Below are 22,628 nucleotides of genomic sequence, written 5' to 3'. Positions count from 1 at the left end.
AGAAAAACGTTATCAGGATAGAATATATGAAGCATAATTGGCAACTAAAGGTGAATTTCTTGGCGGGGAAGCAAAATATGAAGCATTATCGACCCAAAACGTTTCTTGCGGTTGCGTGCGAGTCCTCGGTGTCACTATTGGTGTCACTATTTTATGCACGCGAGTGGTGGGCAAGCTCGAATTTCTTGCAATAACTCATCTTTCTGCCGTCAAATTTTTCTAAAAACTTTTAAACATAAAGAGGATAATAGGTAAGTTAAAATAGCGAGATAAAAAAGAAGGTCACCATGCTCGTTTAGGAGGAAATAACCATTAAGTAATTGACTAGGCTCAGCATATAGGAAAAAAGACTATGTTTTCAATGCCCACACGCTAAGCGCGCGCTAATGACCCAAGAAATTATGAAAACATGCCGTTTGAAGAAAGGCCTGCAAATGCAAATTCAGCTTTGTCTGCCTCTGACCCTCAGACATTTCCAGCCATTCACAAGAGCCTCGCCATTCTTCTGACTCCACTCATGGGAAGTATCAGTTGTGAACGTTCGTTATCAGCTCTTAGGCGCCTTAAATTGTGGAACCGTTCCACAATGAACAAGGAATGATTAAGGTGTCCTATGGATGCTGCTCATTCATCGTGGGACGGATTACATTCCTAACCCTGAGGTCATTTATCATATGAAACAAAAGTTGCGTAAGTGATGGAACCTTACGCTCCGTCTGAGTTATATATTTTGTTCGGTACTAGACTAACTCGAAAATTTACAATGGATTGAAAAATGTTTCTTTGAACCAAAAATCCAACTGAAGACAACTTTTACACACGAAATAGACTAATTCAGTTAGTTAGCGATACCTCTTTATTGTACTAAGGCCGAGATATCTGTACCAACTCAACAAAACCTCGGAAATATTGCTGTAAGCTCTAAAAATACCTGTCCGATTTTACACTTGATCGAGATTGATTTAGCTACGGCCTTGCTCTACCATTGCTAAGCAAAACCCACGCCACCATCTTACCAATCCGAAGAGAAGGCAAACCACGATAATAACAAAGCAAAGAATAACTGCAAGAACCTGACCAAGGAAAACTGAGTGATTAAAAGAAGACTCCCTGCTTTACGAGGGATGACCGTGTGAAATCTCAGAAGTTACTTGTCAGTCAGTCCGATGTTCTGGCAAACTGTTCCACACTCCACAGCACCACCTCACTAGCAATGACTAGAACTGCTCTTGAAATATTTGGTAAGGGAAAGATGCAAGTTACTCCCTCTATTTCTTAAGTTAAAAGATGTGATGTCCCACATTCGATCCATGATGGCCATAAGTTGACTTCTTCCTAACATCTTCGGCAAAAAATAGACGGCTTCCAAGAGAGGACCGTTTTTACGTTTGTAGTTTTTCCTATTTTTGGGCAATTTTATCAAAAGAGTTGATAAGGTAATCTGGCCACCGTAAACAGAGAACACGTTCCTCATCCAAGAAATTAAACGGAAATTTTACGGAACTCGGCGACTTTCACCAACCGAGGAGTTAAAGCATATTTCAAGAGCGACTCACTTGCACAGTAACGAGGCTCGTCACAACTTCTGAGGTACACGAAAACTGGAACTCGTCGACAGCAGAGAACAACCGAACATTTCACCAGCACAAGTTTATTCTCACTTCAAAACATAACTCGAGTAGTAGCTTATGTACGCCGGTACAACAGCTCTTTGTTTGACAAGGGGTTTGTTAATAAAAAGTTGCACACAGCATGTGCTAAAACGAAAGAACTACTGTGACTAAGGTACACTGTTAAACTTATAAATGGAAATAAATAAAATAAATAAACAACTTCGTACTGGAGAAAAACTTATCGTACCGAGGACGAGACCCAACAACCAACTCGCAACGAGTGTCGAACCGAGTACAAGGAAAGTCCTTTTGAAAGGAAACTAGGTTTAAAATTTGTGAGACATCAGAAAATTAGAAGAAGAAGTTTGGTTTCTTCTTGATTGATTACGATTCCTCTTATTTCCACACTTGCTCTAATGGCAATCGCTAACGTTTCAACAGCCAAAAGGAAACTGAGAAACGGAGAAAGAGGATCATCTTGCCTGACACCACGTGTGAGGTCAAAAAAGTCCGAACACAATCCATTATTTATTACACAACTTTTCGTGATATTTTTGTTAAAGGTTTTAATCCAACGCTTAAAATTGGGACCAAAGTTAAAGACATTTAGACAGTTAAACAAGAAGTTTCATTCTAAAGAATCAAACGCTTTTCCAAAATCAAGAAATATCAGCAGACCAGGCACTTTTCTTTGTCTGTTAAATCCATGATATCAAAAATCGATCTTATCGTTTCACCAATATAGCGCTCTTTAACATAACCAGTCTGGTTATGGTGGATTATAAAGGGTAATACATCTTTAATTCTAGTGGCAATTACTTTTGATATTATCTTAGCATCTACATCAGTGACAAGAGATACAGGCCTCCAATTTTCTGTTAGCGTGCGGTCTTTTCCTTTCTTTTCTATTAAAGTGATTACCGCTTGCCAATGGGAGTTGGACATTTCTTCTTTCTCAAATGATTCATTAACGCAGTCAACGAAAGGCTCACAAAAAAGATCCCAGCAGATTTTGTTAAATTCGATAGGTAGACCATCGTTTCCTGGTGATTTGTTGTTCTGGAACGTTGCTAGAACTGTTCTACATTCCTCGATAGTGATGCTTCCTTCACATGATTGCTTTTGTTCTTTCGATAGCTGAGGAATGTTTAAACTATTTAGAAATCCTCTGTCACATCTGATGTTTCTACAGAATCATCAGTTTTGTATAAATTTTGATAGAAGCGCTTTTGTTCGGAGAGTATCTGATGTGGGTCAGTAGTTAGAGAGCCACTTATTAACAATTTTCGGATGTGTTTTTTGGCATGATTTCTCTTTTCTAAATTTAAAAAAAATATATTTTGTACTTCTTTCACCATACTCATGCCAGCGTGCTCTTGCACGTACAATGATTCGTTTTACTTTTCTTCATATAATAGTTCCAATTTCTCTTTGATTTCATCTAATCGCAATCGATTTGAGGCACTGGGGTCATTTTCAACTATGTCCAATTAGAATAAATTAAAATCAGAGCTTTTGTTTGAAAACGCTATACTGGTTTGTAATATGAAAGCGAACGATTAAAAGCGAAAATTACATAAGATAAACAGCTAAATATGAAGCAGCAAAAGCGAAGAACGAGTAATATATCGTACAGATCGAACGGTAAATCACTACATTTGTAAATGCGACCGAGAATGTTCACTTCTTGTGGTTACATACAAGTCGATCAAATGTTCCTTTCAAAACATACAAGCTATGGTTACTACCTGATTATGTATTCTGTTAAAAATGCAAAGCTATCTAATTGAAACGCGCTTGCCAAACGCGAAATATATATCTCGTAACATTTGGACGGAATTGAGGCTGCCACCGTTAACCCATTCAAATGTATTTTTGCTGTAAAATTTTGTTCCGGTTCTCAGAGACTGTATGCAATACGATCTGCTGGACTAGCTTGACTACAAAACGTGGGTATTTCCCCGAATTCTTAAATATATTTATACCATGTTTGTCCTTTTTTAGTACATATCAGTGACTCTCTGCTGTGATTGACTCAGTTTGTTGGAGCTATACATAACTGCAGTGACTGATCTACCGAATTGGTCTGGGTCTTTGACTGCTGAATAAGGACTTAGGAAAAGTTAATTCAGGCTAAATTAAGTCTCAGATAAGTCTTATTTCTCATTATTGTGCCTGTGACAGTTCATTCTGTGGAAATACTATCTCATTATTGTCCTTCCTAGACATAGCCAGTGAATCACCTCACTCATACATGACGTTAGTAAGAATTTGATTATGTATTTGATTACTTGTAGATGAAAACAACCGAATCCTTAATTTCTCCAAGACACTTCCCATCTTTCAGAGTTGAGAGATCTTCAATCAGCACGAGCGTTTCTTGCATGAGTTTTTTATCTGCTCTGCCGCGAAAATTCTCCGTGTGAGTAATGAAATCGAGCAGCAGATTGCCTTCGGTTGATTGCGGATCAAAGATCTCAGTAACGTCGATAGAATAATTAACCGTGTAGACTTCATGCTTCCAGCCATGCTTCTCGGCAATCTCGAATATTTTCCCCACAGTTTCACTGTAGCTTTCTGGATTTTTCTCATCTGGATTTCCATGCCAATCTGGAAAGCGTTGCTTCTCGCGAACCGAACAAATAAGATCCGGCGGTCTTGCCACTATGAAAACCAAGAGTCCTTCGTCATTTAGTTCGTTTTCAATGCAGTGGTTCAAAGCCGCTTCAATATCTACGTAGTAAATACTGTGTATGAAATGAATAATATCGAACTTCGCCTGTTCCGTGGTGAATTGTTTTATATACTCTTCAAAGTTCTGCTGCCGAACATCAAAGACTGTTTGTTCATCATTGAGGTTTTTGATGGCAGCCTTGTAAAGGTCGCAAGGATATTTATTAAGATCGATAGCTCGGTTGAATATCTTCATTTTATGACAGCCTTGGCTTTTGTGTAGCTCATCTTTGACTATTTTCAAAATTTCCAGATCCACGTCGCCTATTCCACTTCCAACGCTCAAGATATTGAAATAGGCGCGCTCTTGTTTCAGATGAAACATCTTTTGAATCATCGAGGGCATGTGATCTCGCATGATCTGAACATTTTTGAAGAATTGGCCGGTTTTTCTCTTAAATGCATCAAAACTTTTCTGATAATACTCTCCCATGGAAACAAACGACGACATGGTTCTATCTTTCCCACACTTGCCAAAGAGCTGCAACATCCAGTGATCGAAATTAAAAATCGGTTACGCAATTATTATTGTACCCTCGATCATGTGATCTGCAACGCCCTTGCAACCTCGTTCCCAGGGTCCTCTCTCTTCCTCGCTCGACTGGAAGGGGAGGAGTAGGGGCACTGGAAGGGGAGCCGTGTCCCTCAAGCGCTCGGTGCTCATCACTCGCCCCCCTCTCCCTCCTCCTTCAGCAACTGTCATGCAGGCTAACCGAATTAGCTCCTGACGAGGGACTAATGGTCGTAACATCAACACTTGAATCTTTTTACAGTGGCCAATTTACCTTTAGTTATCAACTCTGTTGATAAACCAAACATTTGTTTCTACTCCCCACCAAGGTAGCACTACAGTTTCTTTCGAAATTAACCCCTTCATTCATTTGGTCTAAAGATACACTTTTTTATGCTTTTCAGCCTAAGATGGGAAATTTTGAGAATTCGTAGGTGTGTGCACCCCTTAAAATTCCGAGAGCAAGGGGGGAGGGGAGTGGAGAGGATGGTGATATCATTCTGATTTTCAACAGGGTTGGATAAATGGGCTTTGACCATTTCGCTCTTTCAAGAGCGACTCACTTGCGCGGTAACGAAGCCCGTCACAACTTCTGAGGTACACGAAAACTTGAACTCTTTGACAGCAGAGAACAGCCAAACGTTTCACCACCACAAGTTTATTCTCACTTCAAATCATAACTCGAGTTATTTTGTTTATATGCGCCGGTACAACAGCTCTTTGTTTTACAAGAGGTTTCTTAATAAAAAGTTACGCACAGCTGCGCTAAAACGAAAGAAGTACCATGACTAAGGTACACTGTTAAACTTGTAAATAAAAATAAATCAAAGACGAGACCCAACAACCAACTCGCAACGAGTGCAGGAATCGAACCGAGTATAAGGAAAGTCCCTTTGAAAGGAAACTAGGTTTAAAATTTGTGAGACATCAGAAAATGCTGACCATGTAAGTGGAAGAACAAAAGGCAAACTGACTCGGCATGCCGTTAATGTTCTTCTGAGGAAGCGAAAGATATGCTGAGTTTGTTTGAATTTTTAACTAGCTAACTAATTGAATATTCTCTTCACTGAGAAATTCAAGTTACTGAAAAGGAGAGTTTCAAAGATCAAGCGTACACATCGTGTACAAGACCAACTTTAAATACAAGTTAAAACATTATAATATTTCGAGTGATGTCAGTAAAACACTCGTGTTTCATTCTCTATGCCATAGATGATTATTTTAAACTTTTCTTCGGGCTAAGACAGAAACCTAGAACGTCCAGCTTCGTTATAAATTACCACCCACTGTACTAAAAATGTCGATGACTGTGTCTGGCCATGGATGGTCTGGATAGTAATGGATTGCAACTTGAAAAAAGTTAGGCTAGCTTTTTTCAAGTTCACGCCTTTTCGTCTCCAAAATGCACTCGAACAGATCGTGAGTTGTTCCTTGCAAGAAGTCAGTTGATTTCTTTCTCTCTGCCGGCAGTGTTCGGGGATTACTGTTGAACTATTTTCACCAGAAAAGGTCAAAATCTCCGTTACTTTTCCCCTCGTTTTACATCGTGTAACGGATGAAGAAATGGTAGAATGTCATAACAAGCAGTGAGACAAGAAACGCCTGAATCAGGGGAGACTGCGTCGAAACCAAAGAAACCAAGACTGGAAGCCTTGATGCCAGGTTGCGTCGAGACAGAGCTTCACTCTTAAAATTGGTGATGGTGAGGTCATCTAGATCCATTGTAACCTGCACTTCGAGCTTGACTTTGGACTTAGCTAACTCTCTTTCTGTGACGAACTGCTGGGCGGCCAATTTGGCAGCTGCTTTTGTGAACTCCAAGCAGTCTGATTCTAAAGGCTGGTTTCCATATGATCGCGGATCGCAGATCGCAGATCGCAGATCGCAAACAATCGCAATTGATCGCAGACGATCGCAGAAGATAGAACCATGTTCTATCTAAAGGCTGGTTTCCATATGATCGCGGATCGCAGATCGCAGATCGCAGATCGCAATAAGGTCTGCGATCGTCTGCGATCATATGGAAACTACTTCTGCGATCGTCTGCGATCCTGCGATCGTGATCGCAGACGATCGCAGAAGATAGAACCATGTTCTATCTCCTGCGATCGTCTGCGATCAATTGCGATTGTTTGCGATCTGCGATCTGCGATCTGCGATCCGCGATCATATGGAAACCAGCCTTTAGATAGAACATGGTTCTATCTTCTGCGATCACGATCGCAGGATCGCAGACGATCGCAGAAGTAGTTTCCATATGATCGCAGACGATCGCAGACCATATTGCGATCTGCGATCTGCGATCATATGGAAACCAGCCTTAACTCTCGATAGTTACCTAGCTGGAGGGCGGTTACGTACGCCAAAACTTCCAACGCTTTGAAGCTAGTCAAAATATTACAGCAGAGGAACAAACGAACATTTTCAAACTGCCTCGTCAGCGTATTGATGTAAACAGCATATCGAGTGGAATCGTCCTCCGAATAGGCCAAATGAATTCGCATAACATCGACTTCGAAGGAGGAGCTGTACTGATGCCAGCCACTTGTATTGTAGTGTGTCTCATGCGACTCTATTGGTATGAAATACAGTACAGCATGGTTGTTTCGGATACCGATAAAACAATGGTATCCATCCCATTCATATTCTGTCGTCAAGTGTACATCTTCGACAATATGCCGGGCTTTTTCTATTAGGCTTTTTCCATCGGCCTTCAGACGACCTTGAAGTAGGTTTTGCCAGTCTTTGATTCGATCAAAGATTGTACCGGTAAGACCATCAACGTAGTGAGTCAGCTTAAACCCCTTTGATTCAGCTAGGGAGTCAAATTGGGCGATATTGCCGTCCAAATAAAGCCGCATAGTTTCTCGTGCGTTGCAGCAACTCATGAAGGCGGAAGTTCGGCGGAAGGACGCTTTTCCAAGAGCCCGCGTCTCTCTAGACCAGCGGTCAATATTCAATTAAAACCATACTGAAAATAAAATTGCTTCTTTTTCTTAAAAATATAATAAAAATTCACCACTACTATAAACTAGAAAATAATAATAAATGCTCCGCTGGTTCTGAAACACACTTTTGACGTTTTTTGTTTTTTTACCAAGGACAACTCGCCTTTTTGTCAGTCAGCCTACTTTGTTCTTCTGAAACCCTTAGGGACCGATCGTTTATTACGTCCTTGGGGGGGGGGGGGGGGGGAGCGGTGGTTTTTGAGGGGGGTAATTTTTTTAAACGAGCTCTATTTTTTTTTGGGGGGGGGGGGGTAATCTTTTACCTTGTACGAAAAGTGAGGGGTTAAAATTTTAAGACATACAAAAGGTACCAACTAAATGTATTTGGCAATTATTCTTGTTATCAATCATAGAGTTGGTAAAATCGACTAGAAACTTCTCCATATCGCTACTATTCTTCAGAGCGACAAAGATCTTGCACGTAATAAGTTGAGTAATGACATAGACAGGCCAACCGTGTATTTCAACAAGAAGTTTATCTCTGAAGGCTTGTTTATCTGGGCAAAAAAATTGACTTAAAGATGAATAGAGATGGTAGGCTTCTTCAAAATCTATATATCCTCATCCATACATCAAATGCTCTTGTACTGCTCTCAAACCCCGAGCTGCTTTGAAATTCTGTGTTCTGACTGAATAAGAGACGCCAGCAATAACAAAACATCGTTATTATCAAGACATTAAAGAGATGATCTAAGGTACGTTCCCTTACTTGAATTTCGCCTAACTTCTGATTGTTTCTCTTGCCAGTTCAGAGTCAGAGAGCTAGCGATTTCCGCATGTAACCAAGCGTTGTGCCCAGGACCTTCTCAGCAATTCAACGACCAGGTCAACCATGAGGGGGGGGGGGGGGGGGGGGTAAAAGTTTCAAACTGTCATTGCAGTTGGGGGGTAAAACTTTTGTTTGAAAGATTTTTTAGGGGGGTAGGACGTAATAAACGATCGGTCCCTTACTCGCGTGAAGATACCGAATATTTACTTCAAATAGTAAATCCTACTTCCAACATGTCTGGCAGAAAGAAAAACTTCAGTTTTTTTAATAAGTAATAAGTCTTCTCCTATAATAAATTGTTTTTGTTGTCATTTGTTGTTGTTCAGTTATTGAACGTTGTTTGGGTCAACATGTCTTTCTAGCCTTTCTAATCGAGCTGGCCCTCGAATTTTGTTTTTCAACATAGATTTCAATCGTGTTCCATTCTTCTGTTAGTCTCCTAAAGCAGTCGTTTTTAGGTGATCATGAGCGACTGTGTGGGAAGCCATTCCCCTGTCCATACTTCAGTAGCGTTTTCGATCATCCAAGTGTCAAGTTGTCAACTGTTTGTACAAACTTCTTGTTTGTTGTCCAGTTTGTTTTGATATAACTGTTTGGTTACATCGTCGCGGCGCATTGAATCTGAAAGGGAACACCCGAAAAAGGTCTTAAAATTTTTACCAAGCGTCAGTGGAAAATGAAAATATTTCATTGCAAAAACTTTTTCTGTTCGCCTGTTTTGTTTGTAAGTTGTAGTTGTAAATAACATAATTGTAATAGAGGTAAATGAGGCGTGAGGTGATCATAGAAGTACTGAATAACTTCCAGAAAATATACTTTGTTTAGCAATAGGTAATCACGATCAACAAGACAAGAGCGGCCTTCCCCGTATCGAAAGTTTACCTAAAAAGACTCAGTTTCTATTTCTTTTTTCCCTTTTGCATTGGTTTTCCTTTACAGTGTAAAAGAGCAAAATATCAGTGTCCTCATTCTCTGTTCTCTGTCAGTTCTCGGTGGCCAAATTACCAGGTTATCAGCGCAGTTGGTAAAACCAACTATTCCTTACCAAAACATACAGGGAATGAGTATCATTCACTTTGTTTAGCACTGTTCTTTTTCTTCACACTGTATTAGAAAGAACAAACTAAGTCTGTGCTCATCATTCATTTATTTATCACTGTAGGCAAGAGATCAGGGAATCTATTAAAACACAATCTGTGTTCCCACTCATGGGCAAAAGAGAAAAATAAAATGTTTGTTTAAATAATTCCTGTTGTCGAAAAGCAAAACTCAGAAAAGGAATTCTATGCGCCGGCATACCTTTCGTTTTACTGAAAAAAAGAGATTGCACCGCATCATCCATGGAAATGTTGAGAAAAAAGGCATGCCTATCGAATACGGCATTTGTGACAAAACGGAGTTGTTAGTTTGTCCTTGTTCTGTTTTGTTAACGTTGTTGCTGTTGATTGCGCGATGCCGATATACAAACGTTGGACTGGCACGTGTTCTGATGTCGATAAGTTGTTCCTCGTCGTCGTCATTATCGTTCTCTTCTTTATATGTTCTGCCCTTTTGCGTGCGTTCGGGTATATTGTTATCCACATCCTTAACATCGAAACCCCTTGAACAGAGGGACAGCAAGGTTTCTTTTGCATTCACGAGTTGTCTCTTCAATTACAATGATGTTGTTCATGTTGTCCAAACAAAACAAAACATTCTGTCCTCATCCATAGGCCGGGTAAAAGTGTTTATTGAATGGTTGAACGCGTACCTTATGAAAACTGAGCAAATCATTGCCTTGCCGGCTATTGGAATAAACAGAACAAAACAAAACAAAAACAAAAAAAGCAAGACCAACCAACGAACAAACAACAACAACAACAACAACAAATAAGTACTCCTCCACCCACAGGATTCTAGCGCGTGGATATACATGTAACTGAAGGGAGGCAACTTGTTCTTTCAACTGTTTCAATGTTGATGGGTGAAACAAAAGCGCTAGCTGCGCTTTCGCCCGACGCTCGCTATTTCGTAGATTTGGTATAATCCTGGCCAATCCTTTCAAAGCCTCTTGTAGGAAATGAACTCTCTCTAGAAAATGAATCCAAAAAGCCGGTGGCTCCGCCACACGACACCGTTAAGATTAAGAACGATCCCAAAACAAAAGCGTATTGTCTTTTTTATTGCTCTTTGTGTCAACTCAGCTAGCACTCATTGTTGGAGTCTGATCGCGCGGTAGTTACCGGGATCTGTCGGTGATATACCTCCAAAGTCATGGCGATTCTGTCCTCTTCGCTGTGGAAAAGTTTGTTAATGATTTCTTTGAGTTTGACTTAATGCATGTCAGTGCTTCAATATTGTCAAGTGTCGCAAGTTCCTGTCACGCACCACTGGTCACGCGGCACATTTATGACGACTTCCGGTAAAACCTGCTGTCCGTCCTGCCGTGCAAATTCCGTTTTCATACGCAGCTGTTTCCTTGTGATAAAGGAATCAATATTGTTTTCCGTTAGGTATTGAAAATTTCTGCGGCCGATTCTCAGGGTTAATGTAAAATGTCAATTTAAGCTAAATCGAGGATATTTAATAAAAAAAGCAATATATCAATTTAGTCCAAAAAAGGTGCATTTTTCGAATGAATTAAAGAATCAAGGCGTGCACGTTCCTTTTTTATCGTTTTTTTTCTATTTACATTGGTGCATTTTTTTACCAAAAATGTTTGATCTTTTAATTTAAATCACAGAAATGAAAAAGAGTGTCTTCGACAAGCCAAATCACAATTTTATTACGTTAGTTTTCTATACAACAAAGAGGCTTTAGTGGAAATAAAGGAAGGGCTGTTTTCGTGTAATAAATTATTGCAAAGATCAGGAGCTGATGAACCGGAAGTTGTAAAACGTAAATGGGACTCGCCTTTGTCCACTCCTTATATGGGAAGCGGTAATTCATTGTACTATACTAGGCTCGCCTTTAAACTAAATACAAAATTTGCATAATCTTTCCAGACATCACTGTGTTTAGGTCGCGGCATTTCGTAGTCGGATTCGTCCTAAACTCATCAGGCTAACGGGTAAAATGTTACGTTAGGAAACTGTAGCAAATCCGCTGTTTGAAGGTCGTTCGCTAGTCTTACACGCTCTCAAACATGGCGGATCACTTGGAACTTGTGGCTGAAATTCCGAAGGTCGAGAAATTGTCAGTACAAGACCGCTTAGAACTCGCAAGAAAGCGCCGATCTCAGCAGCTCAAACGATGGGAAAGGGACAAGGATAAAGAATTTGACCCACCACCACCGAAAAAGAAACCTGTGCGGGCAAGACCCGTGAAGTTCGAGCCGAGAATAATCCTTCTTGAGGCAGCTTCGCGAGGCGATGTTGAAGAGGGTTTGTGCGACAAAGTTCGGGCTCCGTTTCGTGGAGTTTATTTGTCTAATGGTAGTTTTGTCTTGAGGCTTTTAATTCATAACTGAGGTTTTAATTATTGATGTTTCTTATCCAGTGAAAAGGATGCTCGATTATGGAGTTGATCCAAACTTAGCGAATGATGATGGTCTCACGGCACTTCATCAAGTGAGTTTACATGTAACTCATCGATTTTCTTTGCGTCTATCTGATGCGTTTACTGTACAACCAAGACTCGACAGAGTGCCATATTTTGACAACTATTTTCCAAACTACTCCATGTTTGTTTAGGTTGACTGTCAAAGCTCCTGATGTTTGTTTTACTATTGAGTCAAATCGCGTTATTATATAAAATTCAATTTCACTAGAAAACTAATTAAACCACTTTGATTGGATTTTTCTGCTCTGTCTAACGTTTATATGCCTTTTCTCACAGTGTCGTGTTATTGAAACAAATTACTGTGTGGTTATAATCAAGTTAGAACTGAATATTTTTGTGATAACTTTGATTTATACAGAATTGGTATCAACGAAATATTCTCTCCAATTCTGATACCCTTCCGTGATCAAGTGAAAACCATGCATATGCGTTTGTATATTTTGCGGGTTTTTTCGGTCGGCTGCATCCTAGTTTTATTATTATTATTACAGTGTAATTTTTTTGCATCGTGAAGTTGGGACGATAAAGTAACAACTTATATATTATACCACGGTATTAATTTTTTGCATGTTTTGCTGCAAATCTGACACATCGTTGTCATGTAATTAATCACTGCAAATAAGCTCGCAATTCAGAATTGAATGAGAAATGTTCAGCTGACCTCACTTATATTGGATGGTAGCACTTGATAAATGCACGGTTAATAATATGATTCATGGCAGTCTACATACTTCTCGCATGCATTTTCTTATGTTATTCGTCATGTTTTGTTGGTTTTAAATGTTTATGTGAACTCTATAAATAGATTAGACCATTAGAGGGAGAAAAAAAATAATTTTTATTGTTGTCTGTTTAGATAGGAAATTATTTCCTATCTGAACAGACAACAATCATATAATTTTATATGTAACCCAGTTGTATTGAGATGAAAGTGGTGTGATTATTTAGGTGGACTATGGATGTTAAAGGGAAACAATTGTCACATGGTTAGGAGCCTTCAACACATCTAGTCACTAATTCCCTGCTTAGTGTCCACTGGACCTTTAGAAGGGATGGGGGGCAGTAAGGACAAGTTTGTGAATAGCTAGAAAAGGCATTTCCAGCAACTGCAAGTCCTAAATAATTAGCTTGAACATAATTTTGAATACAAAAATGTTTCAGAAAGCAGGTGGGAGGTACTGTCAGGCTTCTATCACATAGAACACTTCTTTATATTATTTCAGATAATATAGTTTGTTTCCATGTGCATGTATCAGTCTTCCAAACTCTATTTAATTTGGAATAAATGTGATGGAATATTTTAAGCCTGGGAATGATGTATTAAACTACGTTCAAGGAAGGTCTTAGGTTCGACTCCTGATAGGAGCACTTGGTTTTTTTTTTCGAGTATACCTGTGTCACTTACTAAATAATACATCATGTATTTAATTTACTAAGTGGTGCTAGACAAAATCAGTGAAATTCTCAGTGGATATTAAGGACAGGGAAGGCGGCTCTAACCTAAACATCCTGTAGATGTTAAGTGGGGAAATTTGGAATATGTTGAAGACCCTTTAATGGGATCTTGTTATTGAGTTAGCAAAACCAAGCAGCTGTGCTAGCCAGCCTTTCTGTATGAGCACAAAAAAATCTTGTTTCAAGGAGATTGGTGTGGGAAAGATCTCAGCTCTTCCAGAAATAACCTGTGATCGGGCAATATTTTTGTTTGGCTAGGTTAACCATTCCTGTGAGAAACAAGAAACAGAAAAGACTTAGTTTGTAAAGCAAAATTTTGATATTTGTAATTTCATTGTTTCAAAAGGCGTGGTTTAAATCAGCTAAGTTTCATTTTTTCAAAAGGCGTGCATTGATGAGTGTGATGACATAGCAGAACTCCTCATAGACTATGGAGCCAATATTGACGCAGGAGACCGAGAGTCGTGGACTCCCTTACATGCTTCTGCAGCTTGTGGAAATGCTCCCATGGTAGAATACTTGGTGGAGCATGGTGCCAGTGTTGTTGCTATCAATGCAGATGGGGATTTGCCCGTAGATTTGGTAGATGATGATGAAGATTTGAAAAACTACTTGTTTGAAGAAATGGATAAACATGGTAATGGTTGTTTTTGTTATTAATATAATTATTACTAGTAATTATAATCGAAGATTAGGGAGTGCTCCAGGTGACCTTGATCCCAGGCTCTTGCTCCTTTGCCAAGTTGGTGATGATGTCATCCACTGCTCCAAAATCTGCAGGGGATGCCATTCATTCAATCAAAGTTGTCCCATACAATCTTGACTCCAATCTGTATTAGGAGTGTGTTCTTTCTTGATACATCAAATGCAATTAACTATTACTGTGACATTTAGCAATGGTAAATTAATTTTGTCTTTACACTGTCAGGCTTTGACAAAAGTAAAGTTGATGAACTAGTCCTGCTGAAGGAAAAGCAGATGCTTGAAGACATAAAAGATGCCATCGAAAAGAGGAGGGACCTGGAGATCAAAGATATGGAAGGTGCAACAGCTGTAAGTTTCAATATTATTATATTTGACTGTCTGTAAATATGACACAAACCCTGAACTTATCCTTGTGGTCTTTTACATATACTTTTGTATATATTGTGGTTCAAAATTTTTTTTGGTGTAAAAATTTTCAAACCATTTGTCTCAGATTATGGTAATGAAAGGAAAATAAAAATTAAACTGGCTTGAAAAATTTAAACCACAACATATATATTTATATACAATGACTGTAACATGCCTGTATTTAGTCTAACCAAGCACATACATCTTTTTTTCAATTTTAGAAATTGAGTGTCATGTTTTGGGGTGTTACATTAGGACAGTTTTTACCTTCAGGATTAATTTTTGCCCGTTTTTTTAGAAATAATAATAATAATAATAATAATAATAATAATAATAATAATAATAATAATAATAATAATAATAATAATAATAATAATAATAATGATAATAATAATGATAATAATAATAAACAAAGAACCTCACATACCGGTAAGTGTTCTAATCTAGTCACAGTAATGAGTCAGCTTGCGCATTTTATCTTTTTCACCTTAAAGTGTGTGCATTTCAAAAATTAAATGGAGGGTTATAAAATAAAGAGAAAGTGTAAACTGTTAAATGTTTAATGTTTATGCCCTTGGCTGAAAGATTGTCCTCAAGATTTCAAAGGCATTATCGTTTGATATATTGGCCATCAGAAGGGGTTTGTGTACTAAAAAACAGCCATCAGATTTTATTGATACTTTTGGGGGTGGGTCTTTATTTGCAGAACCTGTTGTTCCCGTAAACTGAGATACAAAGACACCTGTGAAAGTGCTCTCAAATTTGGTGGTGTTATTGATCACTGGAGAAAAGTTGTAGATAACCGGCCTGAATGGAGAAAGCTTGATGTGCACAGCATGTGAATGTTTTATGAAAAATGCATTGAAGTATATAACAGAAGAACAGCATGAAGAAGGGAAAGAAGAATCAGAAAATAGCTTTCAAAATGAACTCTGTTTCAGTGGACTTTGTCTTGCTGTTTCAGGACTAGCCATATATATTTATGATAGAACTACCGCTACTTATGCCCCACTGGGGGCTCAAAGGACTAAGAGATAGAGAGAGAGACCGGTACTTATTAATTACTTGAGTGGGGCCAGTTAGTGATTATTGTCTGCTGTTATTGTCTCTTCAGTTGCATATTGCTGCAGCTAATGCCTATGTGGAAGTACTGGAGTTCTTGCTCGACAATGATGCTGAAGTGGACGTTGAGGATAAGGATGGCTGGAAGCCGATTCATGCAGCAGCTTGCTGGGGAAATGTATAAAAACCTTCACATTGGATTTAGCAATTTTACAGTTTTATTTGAATTTTTGATCAGGAACTCATTCTTAATAATGCCTAATTTTTTGTACATCTGCAGGAGAAAGCGATTGAGTTACTTGTAGAACATGGAGCTGAGCTGGATAGTAAAACACCTTATGGGGAAACTCCATTAGGTATGGAATTAGACTTCTGGCTAGAAGCCTGGTTCTTAGTATGTGAATGACTGTTGAATGGTCATTCAAAATAATACCTTTCTAGAGGGGGGACACTTGGACCCATCCCAAGTAGAAGGGGTGACTCCACCCAAGAAGTTGGGGAAGATCCCCCTCCTCCCACTGTTTTCTATTTTTTGCAGTTAATGGTGATCCATGTTTAAAAGAAATACTTATCAATGATAATTTTCTCCCCCGTCTTAATGTTTTCTTGAATTGAGGACTCTGGTAAAATTAATTGCATATATTCATTCATATTTCTCTGTTTGTTAGATTTATGTGAGGATCCTGACACAAGACAGTTCATCATCGACCTAAAGAACAAAATGAAGACAAACAAATTTAAAGTCAAGAACAACAAAAGAAAGAGAAACAATTCCAGATCGTAAGTTATTTTTTGACTAAAGATCTAGCCAAGTTTTGTTCCCAAGAGTATCTCAATAGTCAAAATTATATTACTGAACTGTGCCATAGGGAAGCTCAACCTCATTCCCAGGGTCTCTCCTTTTCATGTCCCAGGGAGAGAGAGAGGGGCAGCTTTCTTTTAGGGGGTTGCACTTGAGATTTCATCCACAGACCGCAAAAGTACAATAGCCGCCATGTGACCACACATAAAACAGTCAGTACTACAGTTAGGTACTGCTCTTAAAACAGCTATTATTGAAGTGTAACATTGCACTTTAAGATTTAATCCATAAACTGAAAAGTGAACACAGCCTTTTTCTGAGTGCAGTAAGGTATTTCTTAATGGCTGTCATTCATGCCTTGAAGCCCCAGTATCAACCTGCATAATAATTATTCTCCCCATTGTTTTCATAAATTTTTTTATAGAACTAGTTGGGAGAATTTGGTTTTTAGTGATCATGAACCTGTATTGCCATGTCCAGTACATTTTTTTTGCATAAGTAGTGTATAATTTGAAAGGGGAAACTAGATGTTCGCTGGTCAGTATTGGACTAACTGGGTTAAATGGTCACAATTTAATGGTCTGCAAACTTTCAAGGTAATATCAGTTGATGGACTAATGTTTGCATCTGAGAGTGAATACTCCCCACTCTTTTCTACAACTTGTCAAGCAAACACCAACCTTGTTGTGTCTACGGCTTCTAGAGAAGCGTAGACACTATGTCATCGGGTTGAGTGAAAGAGTGAAAGAGTGTAAGAGTGTAAATGCCACAGGAATCCCAAATTGAATACTATCGAAAGCCGACGCTAATCCTCGACTGACCGAGATCTAAGCGATTGTATTTGCGGATCAGGACAATGGCAACAATACGGTAAATGATGTTTTTCGATGTTGATTTGCTTTTTACAAATAGTTTAAGTGATGATTTGAACCAGAATTCTGTAACTTCTGTAATTTTCATCGCAAACGTGCCTGAATTTACTGCGAGTGATCGCTTTGAACAAACACGGAGTGCCTTCAAATTTTACGTGCGTGTTTGCACGCACGCATAAAAACTGAAAGTTTTTTGCCTCTAATAGCAAATGCATCGTTTATTTCAATAAAATGTTTTTTTTAGAAAGCTTTTTGTTGATTTTTGTGTCTTTGTCAATTCATATATGCGTTTGAGAAGCGACAAATGCGTAATCAAGGACAATTTGCATAAGCAGGTTGAAATTTCATATGCCAAAGGTCTTCATCAACATGCCATGAATTTTGGCAATATTTTTGCGTTCAAGTGTGTTTTTCGGCAAATGATTAATAGGTAACCATATTATTTTACGTCAGCTTTGGAAGCCAACGATATTTATTTATCTACTGCGCATTTTATTCCGTTTAAACCGCTCTTGGAAAAAGTTAATTTATGCAAAAACTATGGAAACACGACAGGAGTCAAAGGGTTAAAGAATGATACTTGCCATTCATAAGTTCAGTATAGATTAATTAATAGTTTCTGTTGCATTTTATGCCTACGTTTCAGATTACAACTTTGCTTTCAGTACTTTATGTTTAGAACTTTGCTGCATTGCTTTTAGTACAAAGTTGTGGTTCACGTTGTAAGATTATATTTAACAAATCGACGGCAGTTTTCTATGGTCTATACTCTTATAGACCATAAAATGACGTCAACAAATGACAACAAATGTTCAAAACTCAAGTGGAACCACGAGCTGCAGGCGAGTGGTTTCACTGTCAAGTTTTGGACATTTTATGGTGTCATTTTATGGTCTATAAGAGTATAGACCATAGAAAACTGCCGTCGATTTGTTTTTTACAATAACATGGAGAAAGCGCGCGCGTTACATCTGACGTCATTTTTATTGTCTGTACTCTTATAGACAATAGCTACGAGCCAATCAGCGTGCGAGAATTTGGACAGTTCTTGTAAAAAATATATTGTTTATGTTAGAATAAAGTTACAGTTCTCTTCATACAAAATGTTTGTGGTAAACGATACCAGCTTAATCTCTTCTAACCAGTATTCTGTGCAACATTTTACAACCATTTTTTTTTTTATCTCTATCCTATTTCCACTCCTCCCTCTTCGTTTTCATTTCAGCCTTATTTCCCTTTTCTTCAATTCTTTTATATCACATTTCTATACCAGTACTGCAGTAGACACATGCAGTCTGAGACTGCCTATTTTGTTTAAAGAGAAAACAGTACAGTTTTAACTTACTAATTCTGTATCTAAACAATTTAATTAAAGCAACCTTGATGTTAACTGCAAAAATTTAAAGAATTTTTTCTGTTAATGTTGTGTTGACAGAATTACATTCAGTTAGTTCATTTCCTCTAAATGAAGTAATTTTATTTGTGGTTTTTTCATTCTCCTGTTGATTTTCAATCTTTTGACCAAATTCAAGTGTTACAAGATTACACTGTCAAAAGCGCTACTCTTCAAACTGGCTCCAATCTGATATTTGCCAAAGCATGATCAAAATTGAGGGGCAACAGTGAAGTGCATTCATTATTGTTGTCCTAATGGTTATGCTGTGGTTAAAAATTTGTTTTGGTTTGAGAAGTTTCAAACCAGTTGGATTTTTATTTCCCTTTGTCTTGGGTTATTATATTGAATACTGCACAAAGGAAAATAAAATTAAATTGGTTTGAAAAATTTTAAACCATGACAGTTACATCCTTTGTTCTTTGCTCTTTTTTTATTATTTTAGGCTGTCTGTGAAACGGTCAAGCCTCAAGGAGAAGATTTCAATTTCTCAGAATGAGGCAAAGGCGGAGGCAATTCTCCGACAACACCCTGAGCTGGCCTTCCTTATCACGGTAATACTACTGAGACTAAATACATTTGGACAACAAATCTGCCCAAGGGGGTGTGACACGTTGTTTTGGGACCAAATGTTTTGCATTACCCTTGTCCCCGTAGTCAACATTAAACATTTATTACTAATCCCAGTGTTCAGTATGTCATGTCAGTTCTGTCAGTTTTGATCATTGCCAGCAAGATTTCAGAGCTGCTGTAGACATTTTCCTAGTTTATTGATGGTATAAAGCTATGAATTTTCCTTTATATAGATCGTATGTAAAAACGGTGGTCTTAAAATTGTTCTTTTGTCCGTATGCAAAATAGCCTCACTAAGCTCGTTTTTGAGATCAAAACTCTAAAGAATTTATTATCCCAAGCGATGTTAGTGAGGCTATTTTGAATATGTACAAAAGATTATTTTAAGGGTAGCCATTTTTGCATATGGTCTAATACAACATTAAGTATTTCAAAAATAACAATAATAATGTTTCCCAAGTATCTTTAATTGTTTTTGTTCAGTTAATTTGTCTTTTTCGGAAAGATTTCCAGAGAAATGTTCAACATTCCATTTAATTGCTGGACATTACAGAGAGGAATTTGAAGGTTCTTTTCATTCTCGGAAATACTGTTTATGTGCAACAAACACTGACTATAAATAGACAGGACAGATCTTGGGAACGTTATGCCGGACTGTGAAGTTTGGAGCACAGTTGCTGCTTGCGCCCCAACCTCAGAGAGTTGAATGATGATGATAAGTAGCAAACAATTGTTCTGTGTTTCTTACTTTTTAGAAGGACAAGAAAACAGCAAATGGGGAACCAAATCAAGTGGATACAGAACCTGAAAATAGTGTAAAAGTTAAAGAAGAGGCCTCCTTGCCAGGAAGGACGCATCAAGAGGAAAAAACGCCACTACCTAGTAATACAAAGGTGACTGAAATGTCTAAATCAAGGGAATACGAAAGAACTTCTGAGATAAAGGAAAAGACTGAAACAAAAGTGATAGGTGTCAAAGTGCAGGTATCAGGAGGTCAGGAAAGGGAGAACAAAACTGTGGCTGACGAAACAAATAATGTAAAATCTAGAGAACCTGCAACTAGAGGAAGAGAGGTTGCAGCAGCGGTGCAAGATGCTGAGACAACAAATCAGTTTAAGAGCAGGATTGTTACTAAAGAGCATGTGGAACAAAAAACAACAACTTCTAAACTGTCAGAGACAATCACTCCCCCATCATGTCCACCTCCTCGGTCACCTTCTTCTGGTCGTCGTCAGCTACCAGCAGATCCACCACGAAGATTGTTACAACAAACAACAAAAGAAAATACCACAAGTAGTCACACCATTCAAGGAGTTAGTGAACAAAATGTGCAAAGGACTCCTGCTGCTAAGCCTTTGTCGGAGCTTAGTTCCAATGCTAACACAACTCAACAGCCTGTCGCAGCACCTAAATCAACCAAGGCGCGTGCAGCACCACCAGTACCTTTGCCACGATCATCTGGAAGCACAAGTGCACCAGTACCAGTGCCCAGATCTTCTGGAAGCACAAGTGGGAGGAGTCAGGCCCCACCGTCTGACACTTCAGGATATCCTGATTCATTTTCTAAAAGGAAGTCCAGAGATTCACAGGAAATAACTGGTGCAGCTCTTAATCAGTTGGGTACGTCACTGTCCTTGTGCCTACCTTCTTAGTCAGGAATAAGGATGATTAAAAAGTTGTAAATGAAATTATTTGAAGATTGCTGAAGTGAAGGCATGCACCCTTTTAGCTCCCCGGGCTTGCTGCCCTGCGAAGGAAATTTGGTTTTCCTACACAAGACAGCAAGCTCGGGAAACTATAAAGATGTACGTGTATGTCCTCACTTTAGCACTTAAACTTAAACTCTAAATATAATTTCATTTAATTTCTGTCAGATTTTAGGGGTTCTTCACAGCTCACACACTTTGTAATACTTTATTGAAACGTTATCTTGTCAAAAGTATGTTCAAACCTGAGATATAAAGTCAAATTTGAATGCTGCATTTTTTGTTGCATTTCTTAGTTCTGGTGGAAAAATTGTATTTTGATCTCTGGTTACCTAAACTTTGAAATCATGTGGCCACTTTACAGGTGATTTCAACCATGAAACTTTAACCATTTGTTTTAACTTGAAAGTGACACGACCAATGGTAAGTACCAGGCATGCTGGGTTTAGTCATCCATTTAAGTGCTCTTGTTCCAGTTCAACATGAAAACATTAGTAAGACCAAAATTATTGGTGCACAAGTTTGGACTTGTATTACTAAAACAAATGAATAATTAAAAGTTGTACCTGGGATGGGCTTGGTAGCAATAGTATCAGATAAATCAATATTTATTTTTATGTTATTGATTTTAAACCACAGCCAAAGATATCAAGGCTTCAAAGGCTGTGTCACCAGAAGATGTCAAGCTATCTTCCCAAGCAGTCAATGCCAAGTACACTCCCAAACCAACCACGCCCCAACCAGCGCAGCGCAGCACAAATAATACACCTGCAACACTTGAGGTTTCAAATGAGACGACTCACACTAAACAAACGTCTGATACAAACAACAAAAACAATGATGTGATGTGGGCGGACGAACCAAAGAAGAGGTTTACACAGCCGAACGACGTCACTGTAGAACAACACAAAAAGTCATGTTGTGCTCTCATGTGAGAAGTTTATAGGACAACTGCCATACTGCAGGAAATCTTTTGTCAGTGGTGTGTTGTACAGTGTTGTTGTTTACAAGAGAAAGGTCAAGACAGAGTGTGAGGACTCAAGTCAGTGTGAGTGGTCATGGATTTGAATGGCAAAAAGTCAATATTAAGGAATCACTGGGAGATGCTCAATTAAGGCTGGTTTTCACTAGCGACGAAGTCGGAATCGGAGTCGGAGTCGTAATCAGAAGCGTAGAGCGTATGATCTAGTGAAAACAGCATTCCGATTCCGGAACGTAAGCGACGGAGTCTTAAGCGGAGTCGGAAGAAAATGGAAACGTTCTGATTCTTCTGACTCCGATTCCGTCGCTCTTATGACTCTGCTTACGACTCCGATTTTTGATTTTCACTAGGTCATAAGCGCTCTTACGACTCCGCTTACGACTCCGACTCCGTCGCTAGTGAAAACCAGCCTTTAAGCAGTTCTAACCAAATCATTAAGAAAGGAGCAAACTTTAAGTCTAGTGGCTTGTGAACATGTGTCAGAGGTGGTTTAAAT

The 22,628-nt window shown here is 38.6% G+C and overlaps 2 protein-coding genes across 2 annotated transcripts; one reads left to right on the top strand and one right to left on the bottom strand.

Moving 5' to 3' along the window:
• Window positions 1-3,462: 3,462 nt before the first annotated feature.
• Window positions 3,463-4,828, bottom strand: LOC146480656 (histamine N-methyltransferase-like). The gene has a single exon (XM_085109814.1). It carries the CDS (start codon window positions 4,795-4,797, stop codon window positions 3,901-3,903), a length of 897 nt encoding a protein of 298 aa, XP_084965940.1. The 5' UTR covers window positions 4,798-4,828; the 3' UTR covers window positions 3,463-3,900.
• Window positions 4,829-11,569: 6,741 nt separating this feature from the next.
• LOC146480655 (uncharacterized) lies at window positions 11,570-22,228 on the top strand. The gene is made up of 10 exons (XM_085109811.1): window positions 11,570-11,996; window positions 12,112-12,182; window positions 14,014-14,266; window positions 14,558-14,682; window positions 15,857-15,982; window positions 16,085-16,160; window positions 16,473-16,584; window positions 19,317-19,425; window positions 20,200-21,064; window positions 21,790-22,228. The coding sequence occupies exons 1-10, from the start codon at window positions 11,759-11,761 to the stop codon at window positions 22,083-22,085; spliced, it is 2,271 nt and encodes a 756-aa protein (XP_084965937.1). The 5' UTR covers window positions 11,570-11,758; the 3' UTR covers window positions 22,086-22,228.
• The last annotated feature ends 400 nt before the right edge of the window (window positions 22,229-22,628 follow it).

The sequence above is a fragment of the Pavona decussata genome, unplaced genomic scaffold, assembly GCF_977016875.1.
Source record: "Pavona decussata unplaced genomic scaffold, jaPavDecu1.1 SCAFFOLD_53, whole genome shotgun sequence".
NCBI lineage: Eukaryota > Metazoa > Cnidaria > Anthozoa > Scleractinia > Agariciidae > Pavona > Pavona decussata.
This window is presented reverse-complemented; position numbering and strand designations above follow the sequence as displayed.

Bases quoted from the DNA above. Each gene is read 5' to 3' on its own strand.
- LOC146480656 (XM_085109814.1), bottom strand. From the start codon at position 4,797: ATGTCGTCGTTTGTTTCCATGGGAGAGTATTATCAGAAAAGTTTTGAT.
- LOC146480655 (XM_085109811.1), top strand. From the start codon at position 11,759: ATGGCGGATCACTTGGAACTTGTGGCTGAAATTCCGAAGGTCGAGAAA. The intron at 12,183-14,013 runs GTGAGTTTACAT...TTTTTTCAAAAG, and splicing joins GTCTCACGGCACTTCATCAA to GCGTGCATTGATGAGTGTGA. The intron at 16,161-16,472 runs GTATGGAATTAG...TCTGTTTGTTAG, and splicing joins TTATGGGGAAACTCCATTAG to ATTTATGTGAGGATCCTGAC.